Raw genomic sequence first — 24778 nt, 5'->3', positions numbered from 1 at the left:
ATGAAGAGCAGGCAGCAAGGAAACAGTACATGCAACACTCCAAAAGCTAATGTGGGAAGGAAGAACCTAAAAATAAGGGAAGGAGGTGTGAATTATGTAACCGATGGCATAGCTCTTGGCGGGCAAGCTGAGGAAAGTACATGACTGGAAGGTAAACATGGCAGGGATAGAAATTCACATCAGAATTATTTACAAGGCCTGCAAAAGCTGAGCAAGATGAAATGTGGCACGTCACTAAGGTGAAAGTTACAAATTGTGACATTACTTCAGACGCTCATAACACACGGAAACTTCAAAAACTTTGTGGAAAATGAAGTTAAAGTGTGAGTTAATTTTGTTACAAAATGTTTGAAATCTATGTATAGTTTTTTAAAGAAAAAATAATGATTTTATTTAACTTTATTTTATGTATTTATTTTACTTTGACCAGAGAGGGACTGAGTGTAAGAGAGAGAGAGAAGGAAAGTGAGAAAGCAAGTTACCAGGTCCAGGACTCGAACCACAGTTGGCCATGTGGGAGTCCAGCACCCCTTTCTACCGTACCATTTGCCAGCCCCATGTACAGTTTTTTATAGTAGGCACTTTCCATGAACTTTTTGAAGTCCTCTTACATATAAATTGACTTTATATCACAGTAAAATGAGAAGGGAAAGTACGGTGAAAGCAATATCAACAAAACATGAACCTGTCAATTTATCCTATTGACAAACCATGGACTTTTTTTCTTTTTGAAAATTCATATTTTTTCTTAATGTTAGAACAGTGCAAGTTTTAAAAGTGGAATGAAAATGCTAAATGTACTACTTTAAAAACAACAACAAACATCATTAACATTCTATGCCTTCTACTTTCAGGATTCAGGGTTAAGATTTCACTATGTTGCTGCAGGAGAAAGAGGCAAACCACTCATGCTGCTGCTTCATGGGTTCCCAGAATTCTGGTAAGTTTACCAACTAACTTTTTCTTTTGCATAAAAACTTAGCTTATTGTATTAGTCTTTTTGTGCTGCTATAATTAAATACCACAGTGTTGGTCATTTCAGCATGAATTTATTTTCTCACTGTTCTGGAGGCTGGAAAGGCCAAGATCAGTATGTCTGGCATCTAGCAAGAGCTCTTTTGCTGCATCATCACATGATGGAAGTAGGAAGGGCAAAGAAGCAAAAAGGAGCCAGACTTACCCTTTCCTAATGGCATTAATTCCACTCTTCAGAGCTCCACCAACTCACTTCTTAAAGGTTCTACATATTTTTTAAGAAAAATTATGTATTTAATTTTATTTATTACTATTATTTTAAAATTTTCTCTATGGCACAGGCAATCACCAGAGACAGACAGACAGAGGGAAAGTGAGAAAGCAAGTCTCCAGGTCCAGGACTAGAACTGCGGAGTACATTACCCCAACCACCATGCTACCTACTTGCCCCAAGGTTCTACATCTTAATACTGTTACAATGCCAACTAAGTTGCAGCATAAGACTAGGGAGATGGAGTAGCATTTATTTAGGGGGAAATGTTCTATTCTCTATTAACCTTACAGGCCCAGTAAGTACAGATGAAAGCAACATATGATTAAACTTACTTTTTTATGAATGTCTTTGTTTTTCTATTTTATATACATATATATACACACACACACATACATACATACATACATACATAAATTAATTTGCAGTAGGGCATGTGCATTCACTGGAGAAAGAGTGAGAGGGAAAGTGAGAAAGCGCTCCCCAGGGAAGATGGCCATGCCACAGGTCCTTCTCCTCCATTCTCCTCTTGGGATTTTGGGCACACACACGTCCGTGCCTGGCATGTTTTTTATAGGACTCTGTACAGATGGTCATGTGGGATCCAGTCACTCTAAGCATTATGCCACCTAGCTGACTGCATAATGAACATCTTTAAAAGAGATGGTGCATATCGTAATGGTGACAAAAAAAAGTCAAGTTTTGATAGCAATAGGGCTGTGATCTTGAGATGGGTCATGAACTGAATAGATGAAGATATAGATGACAAAGACAATGTCTGAGTTGAGTCAAAGGGTAGAATATTTGGTATCATTTGAAAAGTCTGGGCCAACTTCCTATTCCAAAATTTCTCTCTTACTGTCTCGTATCTAAAACTTCAGCATTACAGATTTTAGAGTTGTGAAGATTTTGTGTCACTCAAAGTCCTGGTTTCAAATGCATTTAGCTCTGAAAGAGTATTGCCTTAAGATACGTCGTTAATACTTGATGAGTGCAAGGGACTTTATGAACAATTGCATGGAGCATGTTAACATAAGGAAGTGGTAAGCAATGCAAAAAGAGGAATGGAGGATGGCAGAGTCCCATCTACCTCAATTTTTCTAGAGCAAAAAAGTCTATGAGTTCCTCTTTCTAAAAATTCAGGTTAGACAATGCACGCAAATGCACACACATAAAAAAGAGCGGGAAAAGCACTCTTTCAGGATCCTGTCACTCCTCTGTCCCTCACCCTCTAGCTTGTCAGGATCTCTTGCACCCAGGCCTACCCAGTATGTTTTCAGGCTGAGCTGCTTTCCAGACCCATAGATCTGAACCTGTGGTTGCCCATGTGGTCCTCAGCACTGCCACCCAGCACGCTTCCAACTGTGCCATGTAGACTGAACCTATGAGTACCTTTTGCTTTTCTTTTCTTTTCTTTCTTTCTTTTTTTTTTTAGAGAGGTTTTTGCTATATGGTGCGTGTGCTTGCTGGAGAGACAGAGAAACAGAAAGCTAGAAATCACCCCCCAAGAGAGATGGACACACTACAGTCCCTTCTCCTTCATTCTCCTCTCAGGATTTTGGGCACATGCCTGTTGTGAGTTTTAAGCTACGAGGTCTAGGACTCGAACCATGGTCCAGGACATGGGAGTCCAGCGATGTAACCATGACACCATCTTCTGGTCCCTGAGCACCTTTTCTAAGATTTTTCTCCTCATGAAGATTCATACTTACCATCTGGGTTTACCAGAATAAATAAACAGATCATTTTAATGTTGTACTTTTACCTGTTCTTCCATCTAACGACAACTTAATTAGGTTGTAGATAAACTGTTCTGTACAATTTAAGCATACATATGTAGACTCACATCGTGGAGTGCATGACATGATCACCTACAATAAAATGTTACTCTGAAGCGTTAGGCAGATCTGCCCAGAGTACCGTGCACAGTCACTTCCGCCCTAGCTACCTATTTAGACCCCAAACAATCATCTACAATAATGTGGCCACGTTGTGAGGATCAAGCGAGTTAACACACATGGAAGTCTTTCCCATGACCCCAGTGAATACACAATGAATGTTCATTTTCTTCCTTCATTCCCATTCACTTGGTGTGGAGAGCTATGATTGTGGTGATGACAATAATAGTTACTGCATGGTGACGATGTGTTTTTACATATATCATCTAACTTAAGTCTCATACCTACCCTTCTGAAATTGGCAGTGCCAGAAAATTAGATGTCCTTCATTCTCCAAAATTCAGGGTTGACCTCTGTTGTTTATTCTCAGTCTACAAGAATGATAATGATGTGATAATATATGTGGATTTTTTTTTATTGCCAGAAGGTACATGTACTCCCCAGAGTGAGAAAGAGAGAGAGTCACAGAAAGGGAGAAGCACCTCCCAGTGGGGAGCAGTCTCACTGCAGCCCCTTCTCTTCCATTTCTCCATCCTGTTGGGATTTGAGGGCATGCACGCACATGTGCCCAGCATGTTTCTCAAGCCACTGGGGCTGGGACTTCAACAGTGTAGTTGACCATGTGGGATCTGGCTCCCCTAACTACGAGGCCACATACCGAGCCCACATACAAAGATTTTTACCCTTCAGATTTTACAATTTATACCAACTTTGGGGCCAGTTAGTAGCCTAGTGGCTAAAGGAAGCCAGGTCCCAGATGGCCAATTGTGGTTGGAGTCCCATCCCCAGTGGCCTGAAAAATACTTGTGTGTATGTGCATGTTACAAATCCCACCAGGATGGAGAAATGGAAGAGGAAAGATCATGGCATGACCACATCCCATTAGGAGTGTTCTCTCTCTGCCTCTCTCTCTCTTTCTCTCTGCCTCTCTTTCTCTCTGCCTCTCTTTCTCTCTGCCTCTCTTTCTCTCTGCCTCTCTTTCTCTCTGCCTCTCTTTCTCTCTGCCTCTCTTTCTCTCTGCCTCTCTTTCTCTCTGCCTCTCTTTCTCTCTGCCTCTCTTTCTCTCTGCCTCTCTTTCTCTCTGCCTCTCTTTCTCTCTGCCTCTCTTTCTCTCTGCCTCTCTTTCTCTCTGCCTCTCTTTCTCTCTGCCTCTCTTTCTCTCTGCCTCTCTTTCTCTCTCTCTCTGGTGAGCACAGGTGCCTGCTAGCAATTTTTTTTTAAGTCAGCCAACAAGATAAGAATTTCTTACTTTAACATTTTAGATTATCATTCTGAATAAAATTTATAATCTGAATGAGGGGATTATATTTAACTTTTAGAAAGAAAAGATTTAAAGACATTCTTACTTCCTTACGTGTGGAACAACGTACGTGAAGATAGAAATGAACCTACAGCCACTTCAACTACTTCCGTTGTTTCATGAAATTCCAGAGAATGGCAGTGATGCTCCCTGAGTACCGGGCAGCAGGTTCTTGCTGTCTACTGTAAGAAATGACACTTTGTATGTGTTTTCCACAGCATTGCCCCATATTTACTCCTCATGAGAGCCTTCTTGCAAAACAGAATACCTGGGGATTCCTGTACAGGTCCTGGAATCTTTACTGGACGGGACATCCAGGAGGGGCCCAGCACTAGTCCCTGGACATCAGGCCCATTTGTTCCAGCAAAGTCAAGTCTTGGATGTGCCCAAAAGAGACCTAGTCATTGTTGTTTAGGAGTTGTTTAGTTTCCTAAAAGCTCTAACAAGGTTCTACATCTTAATACTGTTACAATGCCAACTAAGTTGCAGCATAAGACTAGGGAGATGGAGTAGCATTTATTTAGGGGGAAATGTTCTATTCTCTATTAACCTTACAGGCCCAGTAAGTACAGATGAAAGCAACATATGATTAAACTTACTTTTTTATGAATGTCTTTGTTTTTCTATTTTATATACATATATATACACACACACACATACATACATACATACATACATAAATTAATTTGCAGTAGGGCATGTGCATTCACTGGAGAAAGAGTGAGAGGGAAAGTGAGAAAGCGCTCCCCAGGGAAGATGGCCATGCCACAGGTCCTTCTCCTCCATTCTCCTCTTGGGATTTTGGGCACACACACGTCCGTGCCTGGCATGTTTTTTATAGGACTCTGTACAGATGGTCATGTGGGATCCAGTCACTCTAAGCATTATGCCACCTAGCTGACTGCATAATGAACATCTTTAAAAGAGATGGTGCATATCGTAATGGTGACAAAAAAAAGTCAAGTTTTGATAGCAATAGGGCTGTGATCTTGAGATGGGTCATGAACTGAATAGATGAAGATATAGATGACAAAGACAATGTCTGAGTTGAGTCAAAGGGTAGAATATTTGGTATCATTTGAAAAGTCTGGGCCAACTTCCTATTCCAAAATTTCTCTCTTACTGTCTCGTATCTAAAACTTCAGCATTACAGATTTTAGAGTTGTGAAGATTTTGTGTCACTCAAAGTCCTGGTTTCAAATGCATTTAGCTCTGAAAAGAGTATTGCCTTAAGATACGTTGTTAATACTTGATGAGTGCAAGGGACTTTATGAACAATTGCATGGAGCATGTTAACATAAGGAAGTGGTAAGCAATGCAAAAAGAGGAATGGAGGATGGCAGAGTCCCATCTACCTCAATTTTTCTAGAGCAAAAAAGTCTATGAGTTCCTCTTTCTAAAAATTCAGGTTAGACAATGCACGCAAATGCACACACATAAAAAAGAGCGGGAAAAGCACTCTTTCAGGATCCTGTCACTCCTCTGTCCCTCACCCTCTAGCTTGTCAGGATCTCTTGCACCCAGGCCTACCCAGTATGTTTTCAGGCTGAGCTGCTTTCCAGACCCATAGATCTGAACCTGTGGTTGCCCATGTGGTCCTCAGCACTGCCACCCAGCACGCTTCCAACTGTGCCATGTAGACTGAACCTATGAGTACCTTTTGCTTTTCTTTTCTTTTCTTTCTTTCTTTTTTTTTTTAGAGAGGTTTTTGCTATATGGTGCGTGTGCTTGCTGGAGAGACAGAGCAACAGAAAGCTAGAAATCACCCCCCAAGAGAGATGGACACACTACAGTCCCTTCTCCTTCATTCTCCTCTCAGGATTTTGGGCACATGCCTGTTGTGAGTTTTAAGCTACGAGGTCTAGGACTCGAACCATGGTCCAGGACATGGGAGTCCAGCGATGTAACCATGACACCATCTTCTGGTCCCTGAGCACCTTTTCTAAGATTTTTCTCCTCATGAAGATTCATACTTACCATCTGGGTTTACCAGAATAAATAAACAGATCATTTTAATGTTGTACTTTTACCTGTTCTTCCATCTAACGACAACTTAATTAGGTTGTAGATAAACTGTTCTGTACAATTTAAGCATACATATGTAGACTCACATCGTGGAGTGCATGACATGATCACCTACAATAAAATGTTACTCTGAAGCGTTAGGCAGATCTGCCCAGAGTACCGTGCACAGTCACTTCCGCCCTAGCTACCTATTTAGACCCCAAACAATCATCTACAATAATGTGGCCACGTTGTGAGGATCAAGCGAGTTAACACACATGGAAGTCTTTCCCATGACCCCAGTGAATACACAATGAATGTTCATTTTCTTCCTTCATTCCCATTCACTTGGTGTGGAGAGCTATGATTGTGGTGATGACAATAATAGTTACTGCATGGTGACGATGTGTTTTTACATATATCATCTAACTTAAGTCTCATACCTACCCTTCTGAAATTGGCAGTGCCAGAAAATTAGATGTCCTTCATTCTCCAAAATTCAGGGTTGACCTCTGTTGTTTATTCTCAGTCTACAAGAATGATAATGATGTGATAATATATGTGGATTTTTTTTTATTGCCAGAAGGTACATGTACTCCCCAGAGTGAGAAAGAGAGAGAGTCACAGAAAGGGAGAAGCACCTCCCAGTGGGGAGCAGTCTCACTGCAGCCCCTTCTCTTCCATTTCTCCATCCTGTTGGGATTTGAGGGCATGCACGCACATGTGCCCAGCATGTTTCTCAAGCCACTGGGGCTGGGACTTCAACAGTGTAGTTGACCATGTGGGATCTGGCTCCCCTAACTACGAGGCCACATACCGAGCCCACATACAAAGATTTTTACCCTTCAGATTTTACAATTTATACCAACTTTGGGGCCAGTTAGTAGCCTAGTGGCTAAAGGAAGCCAGGTCCCAGATGGCCAATTGTGGTTGGAGTCCCATCCCCAGTGGCCTGAAAAATACTTGTGTGTATGTGCATGTTACAAATCCCACCAGGATGGAGAAATGGAAGAGGAAAGATCATGGCATGACCACATCCCATTAGGAGTGTTCTCTCTCTGCCTCTCTCTCTCTTTCTCTCTGCCTCTCTTTCTCTCTGCCTCTCTTTCTCTCTGCCTCTCTTTCTCTCTCTCTCTGGTGAGCACAGGTGCCTGCTAGCAATTTTTTTTTAAGTCAGCCAACAAGATAAGAATTTCTTACTTTAACATTTTAGATTATCATTCTGAATAAAATTTATAATCTGAATGAGGGGATTATATTTAACTTTTAGAAAGAAAAGATTTAAAGACATTCTTACTTCCTTACGTGTGGAACAACGTACGTGAAGATAGAAATGAACCTACAGCCACTTCAACTACTTCCGTTGTTTCATGAAATTCCAGAGAATGGCAGTGATGCTCCCTGAGTACCGGGCAGCAGGTTCTTGCTGTCTACTGTAAGAAATGACACTTTGTATGTGTTTTCCACAGCATTGCCCCATATTTACTCCTCATGAGAGCCTTCTTGCAAAACAGAATACCTGGGGATTCCTGTACAGGTCCTGGAATCTTTACTGGACGGGACATCCAGGAGGGGCCCAGCACTAGTCCCTGGACATCAGGCCCATTTGTTCCAGCAAAGTCAAGTCTTGGATGTGCCCAAAAGAGACCTAGTCATTGTTGTTTAGGAGTTGTTTAGTTTCCTAAAAGCTCTAAGAGCTATTTCGCTGTGAAGAGCTCTAGACCAGGAAATACATGGAAATCTTAGGAATGAGTTCCTTCTATTGACCAAACCCACTATTCATTACTCCAGCAAGAGCCTTGCTGTACAGTGAACTCACAACAGCAAACCTTGGTAACTTCATTACTCAAACAGACCTATTGAATTCACTGTACATTGCTGACCTTTCATCTGAAAGCCACCTGGCTGTTCAGGGAGAATCCTAAAGCAACTACATGCAGATTGCTGGTAATCAGATACCTCCCTCTGAGCATGTCACATCCTCAACCAGGACCTCTAGGCCAATGCGCACTCTGTCTTTCCTTCCGGTCAATTGCCAGTGCTACCCACTATGGGATGTAGTCAATTTCACTCCAGTACTAGTAGCAAAAGTCAATCCAAACCTTAGAATATAGAATGGTGCTCTAAGATTTTATTTAAGACTAAACTCTTTTCTTTTTTTTTCACTTTCGAAGCCTAAAAATCTCTATGCCTGGTAAATCTAAGACCTCAAACTATAGAATTGCTCCTGGAAAACACTGGGGAAACTCTGGGAGACATTGGGGTTGAATAGACAGCCCTCAGAATGGGAAAATATTTTTGTAAACTATGCATCAGACAAGGGACGGATAACCAAAATTCACAAGGAACTCAAGCAGCTGTTCCAGAAAAAGACAATCAATCCTATTAAAAGATGGGAGAATGAGTTGGAAAAAAACACTCCCTAAAGATGACATACGAATAGCTAAAAAGGCATATGAAAAAATCCTCAACATCCCTCATTGTAAGAGAAATGCAGATCAAAACAACAATGAGATATCACCTAACCCCAGTCAGAATGTCTAAGATCAAAAAAACAAAAAATGATAAGTGCTGGAGGGGGTGTGGTGAAAAGGGAACTCTCTTACACTGCTGGTGGGAATGTAAATTGGTCCAACCACTGTGGAGAACAATTTGGAGATTCCTCAAAAATCTACACATAGAACTACTATATAATCCAGCAATCCCACCCCTTGGTATCTACCCAAAGGACAGAAGAATACTTAATCGGAAAAGTGCTTGCACATTGATGTTTATTGCAGCACTATTCATGATTACTAAGTCATGGAAACAATCCAAATGCCCACGAACTGATGAATGGTTAGAAAAACTGTGGCACATATAATCAATGGAATACTATTCATCCATAAAAAACAACAAAACCCTGGCTTTTGACAGGAACTGGATGAATATGGAAGACTTACTGCTGAGTGAAGTGAGCCATGCTATGAAGGAGAGGCATTGTATGTCCCCACTTAATATATACCGAGTCTGCACTCTATGACTGAAACTAATTACCTAAAGGATATAGAAACGCAGTATATAGATGTAAATATCAGATATAGTGTGTGTGAAAAGAGGAGGGCCTGAGGAAGGACATTTGGGGGAGGGACAGGGAGGTAAAGCATTAAAGGCACAAAGAGGTGTGGTATTATCTGTTGAAGATATTTCATAGTTTTATCAACAGTACTAGGGAGAAATGTTCACCTGTGGAAATATCCATTTTGTAAGCCAAATAATAACGTGATTGAATGTATGGAAGAAAGTGAAATGATAAAAAAAAAATCTCTATGCCTGGCATTTCAGTTTATATTATATATATAAATGTTATTCTTCTATCTGTTAAAGTTTTCTCAAATACACATGAAATTACAAACTTGTTTGTAGGTCAGGTAAGTCAGAAGCATTTGATACAATTTTAAAAATCATAAATTGGTAATATGTGTGAAAATGGTTTTTTTAAATAGAAAAGAGCCATCCAAATGTATTATCTGCATTTATCATCATTGCCTGAGAAGAGCTGTTGAGAAGTGGTGATATTTAAAGTATGCTATTTAAATGTTACACAGAAACAATAAAATCCTGGTATTACTCCTTAAAATATAAAGAAAACATCAAACAAGATCCATATCTATGAGACCTTTAGCTAAATTAGCCCCAAATAAGGCTGTTTGTCAAAAGAATGATTTTTCTCTCACTCTCTCTTCCACCTCAATTTGCATCTTTTCTAAAAATACTTTTGAGCTGACCCAGGCAGTTTCTTTGAGCATCTTCATCACCAGCTGTGTGGAATGCATGCGTCATTCTCTCAAGTGCTGAGGCAAGTGAAGGCTCTCCATGCATGCAGCTGAGCACAGAGGCCAACGACATTGACCTTTCTCTTTGGCAAGGAGAAACAGAGTGGTCTACATCTCAAAGTGGCTAGCATGATAAAACCAGGAGCCCCCTTCATCTGTAGAGTAATGACTGGGGCCCAGCTGTAGTGACATAGTCAGCATCACTGCTTCGGAGGCTGGATGCCACGTGGAAGCCCAGGTTCAGTTCTCAGGCTAACTGGAACATGCCAGTACAAGGCATCTGTAATCCTAGCTAATTGAGAGTCTGGGGCAGAAAGACTGAGACCCTGTCAAAATGTCTATTTCTGGAACCGGCAGATGGCATAATGGTTAAGGCTCTGGACCCCCACGTAGTCGACCGTGATTTGAGTTCTAGATTGGCAGCTTAAACTCACAATGGGTACATGTATGTGCGTGCCCAAGATCCTAGGAGGAGAAGGGATTACGGCGTGACCATCTGGGGGGGATTTCTTACTTTCTGTCTCTCTGTCTTTCTGTCTTTCCAGTGAGCACACGTGCCCTATAGCAAAAACCTATCCAAAAAAAAATCGAAAAAAAGTCTATTTCTGTCTTTCTCTCCTCCTCTCTCTCTTATTAAAAAGAAAGAAAAAAAGATGTAATGTCATTTTACCTAGAAATAATTCTGTGTCTATCTCTGACAGATAAGAACTTTTTTTAGAAAAATATAACCCAAATTTTTTACATTATCCTTCTCTCTTTCTCATAAAAGGAAATAAAAGAGAATAGCTGGGAAAGAGATTATTTTTTCTCTGAATGTCCTCTGCTAGCCCCTAAAGCTACCAGAAAGAAGACAGTGTGGATGATAATAATCTTATTTATAATACTTTCAGTGGTTGCTGCTTTTGTAACATGTTTCATTTCTGTATCAAGTAGGTTGTTTTTGTTTTATTTATATGAATGCCATGCCCATCAGTCTATCACTGAAGTGATTTCTTTTCCAGTCTAAGGGTAATGTATAAATCAAATGTGTTTTATTTATGAACTCTAAGAAGATGACATTTAAAAGTGTTTCTTTTGTAATTTATTATGCGGTTGCCCTGTTTCTTAGAATGCTTAGGATTTTGTTTGGCTCCACTCATTGTTAACAGCAGTAGCTGAATTTATTTTAAGGCAATTTAAATTATTCATTATATACTGACATATGCAGGTATTTGCATAATCTCAAATGCAATGTTAAATGTAAAATAATATGGGATTGTGCACATTATTTTCAGTCAAATTTCTACCTTGAAATCACTAGTTCAGTGAAGATACAGAGACTGAAGATATTAAGGCAAAGCAGTTTAATAGATTGAGCATAACCAGCAGGAGTTTGGGGCCTTTAGCTGTCATTATCTCAAGGTTTGAACTAGGATAGAAGTTGTGTTTGTTTTTTGTTTATTTGTTTTTGCCAGAGGGCAAGTATATTAGTCAGAGAGGAACAGAAAGACAAGGAGGAGGGGAGAAAGCTCCTATCTCAACAGGACGTGGTCAGACTGCAATCTCTTCTCCATTTCTCCTCCATCCTGTCAGGATTTGGGGCATGACCTGCAAGTTTTTCAAGTCATAAGGATAGGGACTCAAACCACACAGTCACCCGTGGGATTCAATTGTCTTAACCACCAGGCTCTGGAGCCAGCCTGAACAGGACAGAAGTCTTATTGAACAACTGGTGCTTTGGGAACTAGCATTATTCACTGCTTCTATTAGTTTGTTGTTTTACTTATTCAACAAATCTTTTTTATACTACACAACCTAAGGAACTCACAATTGCACGGGAGAGTCAGATGCCGACAGATTATTGTGTGACCTGTCCAGCACACCAAAGGGCCTACATCCAAATGTACAAACATAGAAAGGCCCACCCAGCCCAACCTATCAGAGAGGGAGCCTGGGAAATCTCCTGGAAGAGGAGATGCCCTTCAGAAGGAGGAGTTAATTGAAATAAGGGTCAGAGATTGCGGGGAAGTAAGAAATGGTTGGGAATGAGAGTATTCTGGACAAAGGAAACCATGTGAACAAAGTCATGAATGCAAAAAAACAATACCCATGTTTGTTTGCCCCAGGGGCTAGTGCTGCAGAAGCAGTGTACATGGACTCTAAGCAAGGCCAGATGACCCGGATTTGAATCCTGGCTCTGCTCTTTGCTAACTGTAACCTTTGGCATTCTGACGAACTCTGTGCCTGTGTTTCTTCATCCATAAAGTGGGACTAACAGTGATATTGACTTCACAGTGTGCTTTCCATGATCACCATTATCATATGTGAAGCACTTAGAATTGTGCCTGGCACCTAGTCAGAGTGATGTAGATGTTTACTCTCTTTATTATAAAGCACATGACAGACAGTAAAGTAATCGGGCTGGTCAAACAGTGGAGGCTTTGTCTGCCAAGCTGATGAACTTGGGCTTCATTTTATGAGTAGGGGGAGTCAAGAAAAGATTTTAAGCAGGGAAATGACGTGAGAGAGCTTGTGTTTTTGCTACATCCCTCTGATTTTATAGAAGCTAGAGATGAAGGGAATGAGATGGATACAGTTAGACCAATCAATAGGCTGCCGCATCAGTGGAGGCCTCAATTACAGCATTGACAGCAGGATGGACAGGAGGCGTGTTGAAATAAATATTTAAGAGGGTAAATCTACAGAACTTTATTGATTGGGTATGAGGAATTATAAAGTAGAAAGAGTTGGGCTTCAGTTATAAATATATATCAAAATCAAACATTTAAGTAAGAGTAATGAGAAAATAATAAAATCATGGGATCAGCCGATGACATAATGGCTATGTCGCTGGACTCCAATATAGTCAACTGAGGTTCAAGTACTAGATCCGGTGGCTTAAAACTCACACTAGGGGGCCAGCAGTTAGCATAATGGCTATGTTGCTGGACTCCCACGTAGTCAACCGTGGTTCGCGTCCTGGACCCGGTGACTTAAACTCACGCCAGGCGCATGTGCATGCGTGCCCAAGATCCCGAGAGGAGAATGGAGGAGAAGGGATTGCAGCATGGCCATCCCCCCCTGGGGGGTGATTTCTCACTTTCTATCTCTCTGTCTCTGTCTGTCTGGCGAGCGCACACGCCCTCTAGCAAAAACCTCTCCAAAAAAAAAAAAAAAAAACTCACAGTAGGCACATATGCATGCATGCCCCCAAATCCCAAGAGGAGAGTGGAAAAGAAGGGACTGCAGTGTGGCCATCCTCCCTGGAGGGGTGATTTCTTGCTCTCTGCCTCTCTGTCTCTCAGGTGAGTGCAAGTATCCTATAGCAAAAATCTCTTTTAAAATAAAACATAAAAGAACAAGAGAAAATAATAAAATCATGTGTTGGCAGTAGAGTATCTTTAAAGAAACAAATTTCTTTATTTATGTTTTTTAGAGAGATTCTTGCTATAGGATTGTGTACTTACCACAGAGATGGAGGCAGAAAGCAAGAAATCACTTCTGGGGGAGGGGGATGGCCATACCACAGTCCGTTCTCTTCCATTCTCTGGGGATTTTGGGCACACAGGCACACAAGCCCCGTGTGAGTGAGTTTTAAGCTGCCAGGTCCAGGACTTGAATCACAGTCGACTTCATGGGAGTCCAGAGATGTAACCATTATGCCATCTGCTGGTCCCCAAACTTCTTTATTTGTTAAAACCCAGAGACAAGATTAATGAGCTAACTATGGCGTAGCTAAAAAAGATGCTATTTATTAAAACATTTTCCTATCCACATTAATTACCAATGCATTTACAGGTTTTCATAAGTCATATTCATTCATAATTCTAAATACATGTCTGACACCCTCTCTGACCATCTGTCTGTTGATGTGAGGTGGTCGATTTGTTACATTGATTTTATAGGTATGTGTACTTTGAACTGTAGCCCTCCCCACTATTGTTTTATAATCTTACTTCCTGTGTCTACTTGCCTAATGTACTCCAAAAGCTTTTTCCGACCATAATCTCCCATTTAGCTTGTGTAAGATCCTTTTTCCATGAACAGATGTGCGTGCAGATGCTTTTTTAAAAATGCATATTTTTTAGTTTTGCAACACACTGAGTTACTTTGAAAAATCCATGTCTTGTTTCTGTTAGTTTTTCAAAGTGATTTTGCATATTTGAAGGAAAAAAAATCTCACAGCTGTCTGTATTTCAATTAACTCTGGGTTCCATGACCAAAAACAACAGCAATGCCTGGCCCAACAGAAGACTCCAGGACTTGGCTGGAGTACTATGGCTGTCCTCATCCATCCATCTGGTGCCATTTTGGTTGTTACATGTTTTCAGTATCACTCTTACATGTATTCTCAGTTCAGGATCTTCTCGACTTGAATCACAGTCGACTTCATGGGAGTCCAGAGATGTAACCATTATGCCATCTGCTGGTCCCCAAACTTCTTTATTTGTTAAAACCCAGAGACAAGATTAATGAGCTAACTATGGCGTAGCTAAAAAAGATGCTATTTATTAAAACATTTTCCTATCCACATTAATTACCAATGCATTTACAGGTTTTCATAAGTCATATTCATTCATAATTCTAAATACATGTCTGACACCCTCTCTGACCATCTGTCTGTTGATGTGAGGTGGTCGATTTGTTACATTGATTTTATAGGTATGTGTACTTTGAACTGTAGCCCTCCCCACTATTGTTTTATAATCTTACTTCCTGTGTCTACTTGCCTAATGTACTCCAAAAGCTTTTTCCGACCATAATCTCCCATTTAGCTTGTGTAAGATCCTTTTTCCATGAACAGATGTGCGTGCAGATGCTTTTTTAAAAATGCATATTTTTTAGTTTTGCAACACACTGAGTTACTTTGAAAAATCCATGTCTTGTTTCTGTTAGTTTTTCAAAGTGATTTTGCATATTTGAAGGAAAAAAAATCTCACAGCTGTCTGTATTTCAATTAACTCTGGGTTCCATGACCAAAAACAACAGCAATGCCTGGCCCAACAGAAGACTCCAGGACTTGGCTGGAGTACTATGGCTGTCCTCATCCATCCATCTGGTGCCATTTTGGTTGTTACATGTTTTCAGTATCACTCTTACATGTATTCTCAGTTCAGGATCTTCTCTACAGAATTTCATGATAGCAAATAGAGATTTATCTTCAATGGTTGTTTTTATTGTATTTGTTCAGTGATAATCTTTGTGGTTTTTTTTTTTAATCTTTTATCCTTTTTATCCATAAATGCTGGTTTTTTGTTTTGTTTTGTTTGCTTAGGAAGTTGATGTGGTCAGTACATGTATAAGTATATTGATTTTAGCTTATCATATTTTGCAGTTTCTGTAAATATTGGCTGCCTGTTACACCCCACTGAAGCTAGTAAAAAGACAAAACAATTCTAACAAGGAATATCTATGTTTTCTTTTCAAATAGATCTCATTTTACTGCTGACACACAGCTATGTAATCTTTTTTAGAATAAGAAATTTTTTAATAGTTTTCCACTTATAAAATCTGTAATGTTATTCTTTGTGTTAGTTACTGTAGCATTTTTAATGCATTTTCCCTCCTGCAGGTATTCTTGGCGTCACCAGCTGAGGGAATTTAAAAGTGAATATCGAGTTGTAGCACTGGATTTGAGAGGTTATGGAGAAACAGATGCTCCTATTCATCGCAAGAACTATAAATTGGATTGTCTGATAACAGATATAAAGGATATTTTAGATTCCTTAGGTAAGTTAGTTAAAAAAAAAAAACCACTATTAATTCTTTTTTAAGGGATTATTGTTCAACAAATAGTGAATTGATAGCTTTTTTCTTGGGAGAATGCATTTTCCATCTACCCAAGCTGTTATCTATTGGGTGGTCAGGAAGTCATAATGCATTTTTGTACAGAAAAACAGAAAAATATGCATGACTTTCCTAAAGAGCTAATAGATCCTGTCACTAGTGTTTTGGACATACAACTGAAATATTTACACAGGAAACTTCAAATACTGCATGCAGAGTAACTATTCAGTCCTCCAGCCAGATACGATTTTCAAAATTTGTTTTTAAAAATAGACCTAATGTATACTGGCTATTATTTTTAGAACTAATTATTGAAGATTTGATTCTCATACATAGATTTATTTATTCAAAACCCAAACCTAAATATTTATTTTAAAATGTGATAAAACGCAGAAGCACTTGCATCAACTCTTTTGTACTGAACAGCTAGTACCAATAATGCTGTGTAATAAACCTCCCCAAACTCAGGGATGTACAACCATAACCATTTATTTCTATGTGTATGGATCTGCAGGTCATCTGTAGGCAGGACTGCTCTGGGTCTTTGTCTCAGGCTGCAGGTCCAGCTGAGACTGGCTTCTCATTGTGAGTTGGGTTGGCACCAAAGTTAAAGAGGAATAGCTTCCTGGGAAGAGCTCTTCTCCTGTCAATGGCAGAAGTGGTGGCAAGAGGGCAAGCCCAGCTGCACAAACATATCAAGGTCCTACTAGCATTTCACTGGCCAAAGCAAGTCATGTGGCAGAGCCCAAAGTCAAGTCATACTGCCACTGATACCAAAGCAAACCACATGGCCAAGTTAAAATGAAAAGGACACCAAAGCATACTCTATGGCCATGGGGAAAGGGGAGGAGTACTTTTTTTTTTTTTTTTTTTTTTTGAGAGGTTTTTGCTATAGGGCACATATGCTCACCAGAAAGACAGAGAGACAGAGAGATAGAAAGCGAGAAATCACTCCCCAGGGACGATGACCATGCCGCAACCTCTTCTCCTCCATTCTCCTCTTGGGATCTTCTTGGGCAGGCACGCACACATGTGCTAGGTATGAGTTTAAGGCGCCAGGTGTGAGTTTAAGCCATCGGGTCCAGGACTTGAACCACGGTCAACTTCACGAGAGTCTAGCGACATAGCCATTACATCAACTGCTGATCCTAGGGAATAAATATGTTTTTAACAATGATACAATCTATTACATCCCCTTTGACCAAACCCCAGCTGCTATCATCAGTTTGTTAATGGAACCATTATGGTGAGAAAGACCGTGTAATCCAAGGTCCTTTCTAGAATCACCTAATGAGAGCATAGATCAGGCTGGTATTTTTAGAAGAGAAAATATGAACAGGGCCCATGGGTGTCAAGGTGCAGTTTTGGTATTTAGTCTGATTACAACAAAATAGACTCAGATGCTGATTTTTGAATAGTTATTTTTATTCAAATTTTGTGATAATTCAGTAAAACCTGGCCTAAATTTGTCATAAAAGTTTCTGGGCAAAACAGTAATATTGTGTGTATGTGTGGTGTGTGTGTGTACCACAGCGGGAGTGAGAGTGAAATACTTGAAAGTAGTACCTTTAAGTACTCCAGGAGTAAGTTACAAATGAATCTTACCCATTCATACTGGAGAAATTCTTTAGGAGTCTCTATTAATCAACATTTAAACCTAATTCAGATTACGATATGATTAACATGAAATGAAACTTGTTTATAATTGGTGCCATAATTCAGACTTAAGACTAATTCAGTTTGACTTCATAGTTCAAAATTAGTGCTGTTTCACTGGACTTGAAAAGTTAGGGGGAAATAGATGCTTCCTAAAATAAAGACTTACCAAGTTGGATATATATGGGATGCTTACGATTTTACTATAACTAGAAATTTATGCTGCACTCACCCGTGTCTTTTCACTGATGTCCTCATTTCTTTCCTGATTCTAGGGTACAACAAATGTGTTCTTATTGGCCATGACTGGGGGGGCATGATTGCGTGGCTAATAGCCATCTGTTTTCCTGAAATGGTGATGAAGCTTATTGTTGTTAACTTCCCTCACCCAAACGTGTTTACAGGTGAGTCTAAGTTCTCATTAAGACGTCTCGTCTCTGTGACTATGAAAGTTCACCGTTGTCACTGACATTTTGGGTTAAGAACAGCAAAGATTGATGAACTTAGACTCTTTTAAAAATAAAACGACTCCATCATGACAGCAAATGACAATGTCAGATATGTTTTGGTTTTAAATCTTTCTGAGGAGCCTAAGAAAATTTACCTTCCAATTTGCTTGCATAGTTCTGTTCCTTTTTTGAAAATATTTTTCTGCTAATTTGAGGAGGGGTAATGGGAAAAAAAAATACAGTGATATTTCCTTGACAGTAATGAATCCTGACAACCTGAAAATAAATCATCTTGGCCACCTGCATTTGGTTGTTAGGTGTAGTACTATATTTACTTATTTATTTATTTACTTATTTATTTGAGAGACAGAGAGAGAGAGAGATGTACTTTTTTCAGCAAGTTCTCATCACTGTGATCCTCTGCCCCAACCTCTCGATTGGCTAAGATTACGGGCAAGTACTATCATATTCGGCCTGTCTAGGTTGGTCTGGGATCTGAATGGCCTGCCGTATTGTCTGAACATTCACAGTGGCACCCTACCACATATGTCACTGCAGCTGGGCCCGGCAGAATTCTTTAAAGCAGTAGTTCTCAAATTTAGGGGTCTGAGGACTTCTTGATACTCTTAACAATTATTAAAGACCCCAACCAAGTTTTGTTTATATGGGTTACAGCTATAAATATCCACTGAATCAGAAATTAAAAGTGAAATTGAAAGTGAGAGACTGGCAGGTGGCATGGTGGTTAAGGTGCTGGATTCCCACATGGCCAATTGCAGTTTGAGTCCTGGACCTGGCAGCTTGCTTTCTTGTTTTACCTTTCTCTCTGTCTCTGTCTTTCTGGTCAAATTTAAAAATAGTAATAATAGCAAATGGAATTAAATAAATAATTATTTGAAAAAAATTAAAGGTGAGAAAAAATTTTAAGTTATGTATTAATCCACTTAAAAACTCACTGCATGTTAAAACAAACAACACATTCTAATGCAAACTAATCACACCTTTCGAAACAAAATTTCAGTGAAAAGAATGTCATTGTTTCACATTTTTGCAAATCTCTTTAAATTTTGGCTGAATAGAAGACAGTTGGATTCTCATGACTGAGTCTGCAATCTGTTACAGTATGTTGTTTAAAGGCAAGTTTACGGAGAAATCTGGCTTCACACAGATTTGTAGTTGGAAAGGGAGGAATATTTTAATAGCCTTTTTAGGTGACTGTTGATTGATATGCTTTCTTAATACTATACCAAACTCAAAAACTGGTAGCTTCTTAAAAGTTTGTAGCAATAGCATGTGAAATGTACCAGACAAATGTTGTAACCAGTACCTATGAAAACACAATGTGATATGTAATATCACATAAATGAACATTTTATCCTCTGTTGTACGCTAGCATTTTATCCATACATGATTTTGTATCATTGTGAATTGTAAGATTATTAGTTCACTGAGTTAAACAGATCTTCTTTTTAAAGAATTATTTTACTTTAACTTATTTATTTATTTATTTATTTATTTAAATTTTATCAGAAAGGGACAGAGTGAAAGAGAGAAAGAGAATGCAAGACACCAGGTTCAGGACTCAATCGTGGTTGGCCATGGGGGAGTCCAGCACCTTTAACCATCATGCCACCTGCCAATCCAAGCAGATCTTCTTCTTTTTTTTTCTAGAGGTTTTTGCTATAGGATGCAAGTGTTCGTCAGAAAAAAACAGAGAGACAGAAAGCAAAAAATCACCTCCCAGGGGGGATGGCCACACTACAATCCCTTCTCCTCCATTCTCCTCTCAGGATCCTGGGCATGCACACACATGTGCCTGGTGTGAATTTAAGCCACCAGTTCTGGGACTCAAACTGCGGTTGGCTACATGGGAGTCCAGTGATATAGCCATTACATCAACTGCTGGTCCCCCAAGCAGATCTTCTATTTGACAAATTTATTCTACAATATGAAAAATCCCATTCATCAATAACCCAAATCCCATCAAAACAACATTTCAGGATTGCAAAGTTGTCAAGCTCACAGTAGCAGATACAAGTTTTCCAAAATTCTATTTCATTTTAGCACTTCAATGTTATCAATGGCAACAAATATTGGTGATTTTTTTTTGAAATGACAGGCTCACCTTGTTCATTTTCAAGAGATTATCTGTCAAGTACCTGTGTCTGACTGGCAATAGTCATTCTTTCAAGTGAAAAGGTTATTTTATTAAAAAGGAGCTAAATCAACTCTTCAATCAATTACAGAAAGTACTTTTTCTTGAGACATCTATTGGATTCGGGTGTGCAACAGTACTGCTTAATGTGTACTCTATATTGTACCCCAGAATATTAAAAAGATGTGTACTGGAAGGTCAAAGTTTAAGACAATTAAGTTTTGTTATTTCTTCAAGGACCTTGTTAAGTGACGGTGGTGGTGAATTATATTTAATTAATTTATTGCAAATGTGTAGTGGTAAAGACTCAGTGACTGCTAGTATTGTTTAGTGCAACCACTTTGACTAGTGTTAAGGCCGCAGTGACTTTCTCCATCATTCCTTTTGTACCATCAGTACATATACCAACACATGAAAAAGAAAAAAAAAAGGGAACCAGCAGTTAGCGTAATGGCTATGTCGCTGGATTCCCACGTAGTCGACCGCGGTTCGTGTCCCGGACCCGGTGGCTTAAAACTCACGCCGGGCGCGTGTGCGTGCGTGCCCAAGATCCCGAGAGGAGAATGGAGGAGAAGGGATTGCGGCGTGACCATCCCCCCTGGGGGGTGATTTCTCGCTTTCTGTCTCTATGTCTCTCTCTGTCTGTCTGGCGAGCGCACGCGCCCTACAGTGAAAATCTCTCAAAAAAAAAAAAAAAAAAGCAAAAAAAAAAAAAAGCAAGTAGTGTCTTAATATTATTATGAAATAGTTTTGACCACTCGGATACATTAAAAGGATCTTAGAGATTCCAGGGATCCATAGTGACTAGACTTTAAAAGTTCTGCTTTCTTTTCTTTTCTTTTCTTTTTTTGGCAGAAGTTTTTGCTATAGGACGCATGCACTTGCCAGAAAGAGAGAGAGAAAGCGAGAAATCACCACCCGGGGGGATGGCCACACTGTAATCCCTTCTCCTCCATTCTCCTCTCAGGATCTTAGGCATGCACGCACCCACGCCCAACGTGAGTTTAAGCCACCGGGTCTGGGACTTGAACCATAGTCGACTACATGGGAATCCAGTGACGTAGCCATTAGGCCATCTGCTGGTGCCATCTTTTCTTTCTTTCTTTCTTTCTTTCTTTCTTTTTTTTTTAAAGAATTGGGCTTTTTAAATATTTTTTAACTTTATTTATTTATTTATAATTTGACCAGAGAGGGACAGCATGTGTGTGTATGTGTGTGGGGGGCGGGGGGAGTGAGAAAGCAAGCTTCCAGGTCTAGGACTTGAACTTTGGTTAGCTGTGTGGGGGTCCAACACCTTAACCACCTTGCCACCTGCCAGCCTCTTTTTTTATTTATTGTTATTTTTTTTTTTTAATTTGCTACAGGACACATGAGCTCATCAGAGAGAGATAGAGAGGGAAAGGGGGAAAGTTTTCCTTTTCTTTAAAGACCTCTTAGAATCTTATTAGAGATTACATATCTTTGAGCAGTAGTTAGGCACATGTTTAGTACAATTTATAATTCTGTCCCCCTTAGCTACCCTTGTTTTCTCAGGTTCAAGTATTACTACAACCTACAGCAGTCTTCTATAAGACAAATTCAGAACAGGGCCAGCTCTGTGCCCTGATGGTTCAGGCAGCTGAATCCCACATGACCAACCAGGCAGTTCAGGTCTTAATCTAGTGACTTGAGAAACATGCTTGGCATGTGTGCATGTCCAACAAAAAAAAAGCAGAAGTGGAGAAATGTTTGCAGCGTGACTATTTTCCATGGCATGCGCTTTCTCCCCTCCCTCTCTCACTGTCTCTTTCTGGCAAGAACATGTGCTCTCTTTTTCAGAGTTTATTTTGACTTAGGGTATGTGCACTTGGCAGAGAGACACAGACAGACACAGTGAGAGGAAAAGCAAGAAATCACCCCTCACGGAGGATGGCCATGCCACAGTCCCTTCTCGTCCATTCTCCTCCCGGGATGTTGGGCACACACATGTGCCCAGTGTGATTTTAAAGCCACCAGGTCTGGGACTCGCACTGCAATCAGCCATGTGGGAGCCCAGCAATGTAACTGCTATACCATTTGCTGGTCCCTGAGTATCATATTTCTATTTCTTCCTCAAAAGTAAACAGTTAAGTAAGAAAAGAACCATTACTACCTAAATACAGTATATTATAAAGGTAAGAGTTCAATTTTAGGTACATATCCACTTGACCTTTCTCTGTTGAGGTACAGAAGAATAGATGCTTAGGATTCAAACGTTCTGAGATTCCTTATGTTTCTCTCAGTTGAATGGCAGCAGAAATCCATACCGCATGCTTGTTCAATTGACCAGGACCTGGAGTGTTATTTTGGTGGTTTCACTCTAAGAACAAACTGTAACTGTAAGTGATCATTTCGGCAAGAAAATACTTAAGAGTATTTCTGGAATTCATTTATCAACAATAGGTTCAACTCTTATCAGGACAATAAGAAATCTTCAAGTAGCATGCTTATATTTTCTCCTTAATTGTATTGATAGCTCTTAATGTAGGAATGAATGAATCTTGTTCAAGGGTGACATTATAAAAAGTGTAACAAGTATACAATGAAACAGTTACCCGAAATTTCTATTTCTAAAAACTGTATCCATAGTTACAAAATGAAAAATAAGAAAATAAAAGAATTCTATAGCAAGGAAAATAAAATATACTACATGATACACTAGTACGCACTGTTCATCTGGTGATCAGTTTAAAACCTCAACATCTTCCCGTAGCTCTCGAAATAAAATCCTTACCATTCTGGTTCTATGTAATCATGTTTCAGCCTTTTTTTCTAACTCATTTCATACCATCTGCCCCTCATTCACTGCCCACCAGCCACCTTGGTCTTCTTCGTGCTTCTTAAATGTGTCAAACCCAGTACCTACTTGCTGTTCCTGGATGCTCTTCCTAGATCTTTCATGAGTGACTCCTTTTCATAAATCAAGACTCAACACACAAACACCACATTCCCAGAGGGGCCATCATGGACCTCCTCTACTAATAACAGTCCCTCAACCCCACCCCTCATCATTCGCAATCAGATTACCTCATTTTATTTTCTTTATAGTCTTATTGATCTCTGAGGTGATCTTTTAACTATTTGTTACTTAGTAAGTTCCTCTTGCATGGAACCTTCTCCTGTCTCATTCACTGCTAAATCTCCAGCAGATCCCCAGCAGAAAATTATGTCACCATGAATCCCTTGGAAATGTGTTAGGTCACTGGTAATAGGACCTTGGGGAAGAAGCAGTGTTGTTTGGGCTTCTCTTCCCTCTTGGGTCAATATTTCACAAAGTGAAACTTTGTTTATATTTAAAGTACTATAGATTTTCTAAATATCTGGTATACTGGGACCAGCAGTTAGCATAATGGCTATGTCGCTGGACTCCCACGTAGTCGATTATGGTTTGCGTCCCGGACCCGGTGGCTTAAAACTTACGCCGGGTGCGTGTGCATGCATGCCCAGGATCCTGAGAGGAGAATGGAGAAGGGATTGCAGCATGGCCATCCCCCCTGGGGGGTGATTTCTCGCTTTCTGTCTCTCTGTCTGTCAGGCGAGCACATGCACCCTATAGCAGAAACCTCTCCAAAAAAAAAAAAAAACAAATCTGGTATACTTACAAGGAAATGTAAGAACATAGAAACTGTGGGGCTAGCAGATGGCCTAGCAGGTACATTGCTGAACTCCCACATGGCTGATTGTGGTGTGTGTCCTAGACCAGTGCCTTGAAAATCATGTCCGGTGCGTGTGTATGCATGCCCTAGGAGTGATTGCATGCCCCACGAGTGATTTCTTACTTTCCCTCTCACTGTGTCTGTCTCTTTCCAGTAAATGCACTCCCCCTAAGGCAGAAAAAATAGTGAGTGCATGCACTCTAAGGCAAAAATCATAGAACATAGAAGTTGCTCCAAAGAGAAATATGCAAAAACATTATTTGATGATTTTGTGTGTGTGTGGAATTATCTTTAAAATAAAATTATCTTAAAAAGTTCTTTTGATAGTAAGTAATTTATATTCCTTGGGTAAAGGAAGTCTAATGTGATATTTTAATTTCAGAATATATTTTACGACACCCGGCCCAGCTGTTCAAATCTAGCTATTACTATTTCTTCCAAATACCACGGTTCCCAGAATTTATGTTCTCAATAAATGATTTTAAGGTAAGTCAAACAAATGATGTATTTTGTTATTAGTGAAAAACATTTTTTCATTGCCAGAGGGTGCATATGTTTTCCAGAGAGAGAGACCAATAAGTTCGGTAACACCATAGTCCTCTTTCCTCCATTCCATCAGAATTTCAGACATGCATACATTTGCACCTGGCATTTTTTTTTCCTTAATAATTATTTTATTTTATTATCATTATTTTTAAAAAATTTGACTAGAGAGAGACGTGGGGGGGTGAGGGGGGGGAACATGCGAAGCAAGCTGCCAGGTCCAGGACTTGAACCGCAGGCAGCCATGAGGGAATCCACACGCCTTTAACAAC

The 24778-nt window shown here is 39.8% G+C and overlaps 1 protein-coding gene across 1 annotated transcript in view; it reads left to right on the top strand.

Moving 5' to 3' along the window:
* EPHX4 (epoxide hydrolase 4) overlaps positions 1-24778 on the top strand; it is a 32582-nt gene continuing 7804 nt past the window's right edge. Inside the window, exons 1-5 of the mRNA XM_006140184.2 lie at positions 1-96; positions 855-940; positions 15815-15972; positions 17961-18089; positions 24346-24449. Of these exons, the coding sequence (XP_006140246.1) occupies positions 1-96; positions 855-940; positions 15815-15972; positions 17961-18089; positions 24346-24449 (573 nt within the window). The remainder of the gene's footprint in view (positions 97-854; positions 941-15814; positions 15973-17960; positions 18090-24345; positions 24450-24778) is intronic.

This window comes from Tupaia chinensis, unplaced genomic scaffold, assembly GCF_000334495.1.
Source record: "Tupaia chinensis unplaced genomic scaffold, TupChi_1.0 Scaffold000023_1, whole genome shotgun sequence".
Taxonomy (NCBI): domain Eukaryota; kingdom Metazoa; phylum Chordata; class Mammalia; order Scandentia; family Tupaiidae; genus Tupaia; species Tupaia belangeri.
Note: the sequence above shows the minus strand (reverse complement) of the source record. Positions and strands in the feature narration are given on the sequence as shown.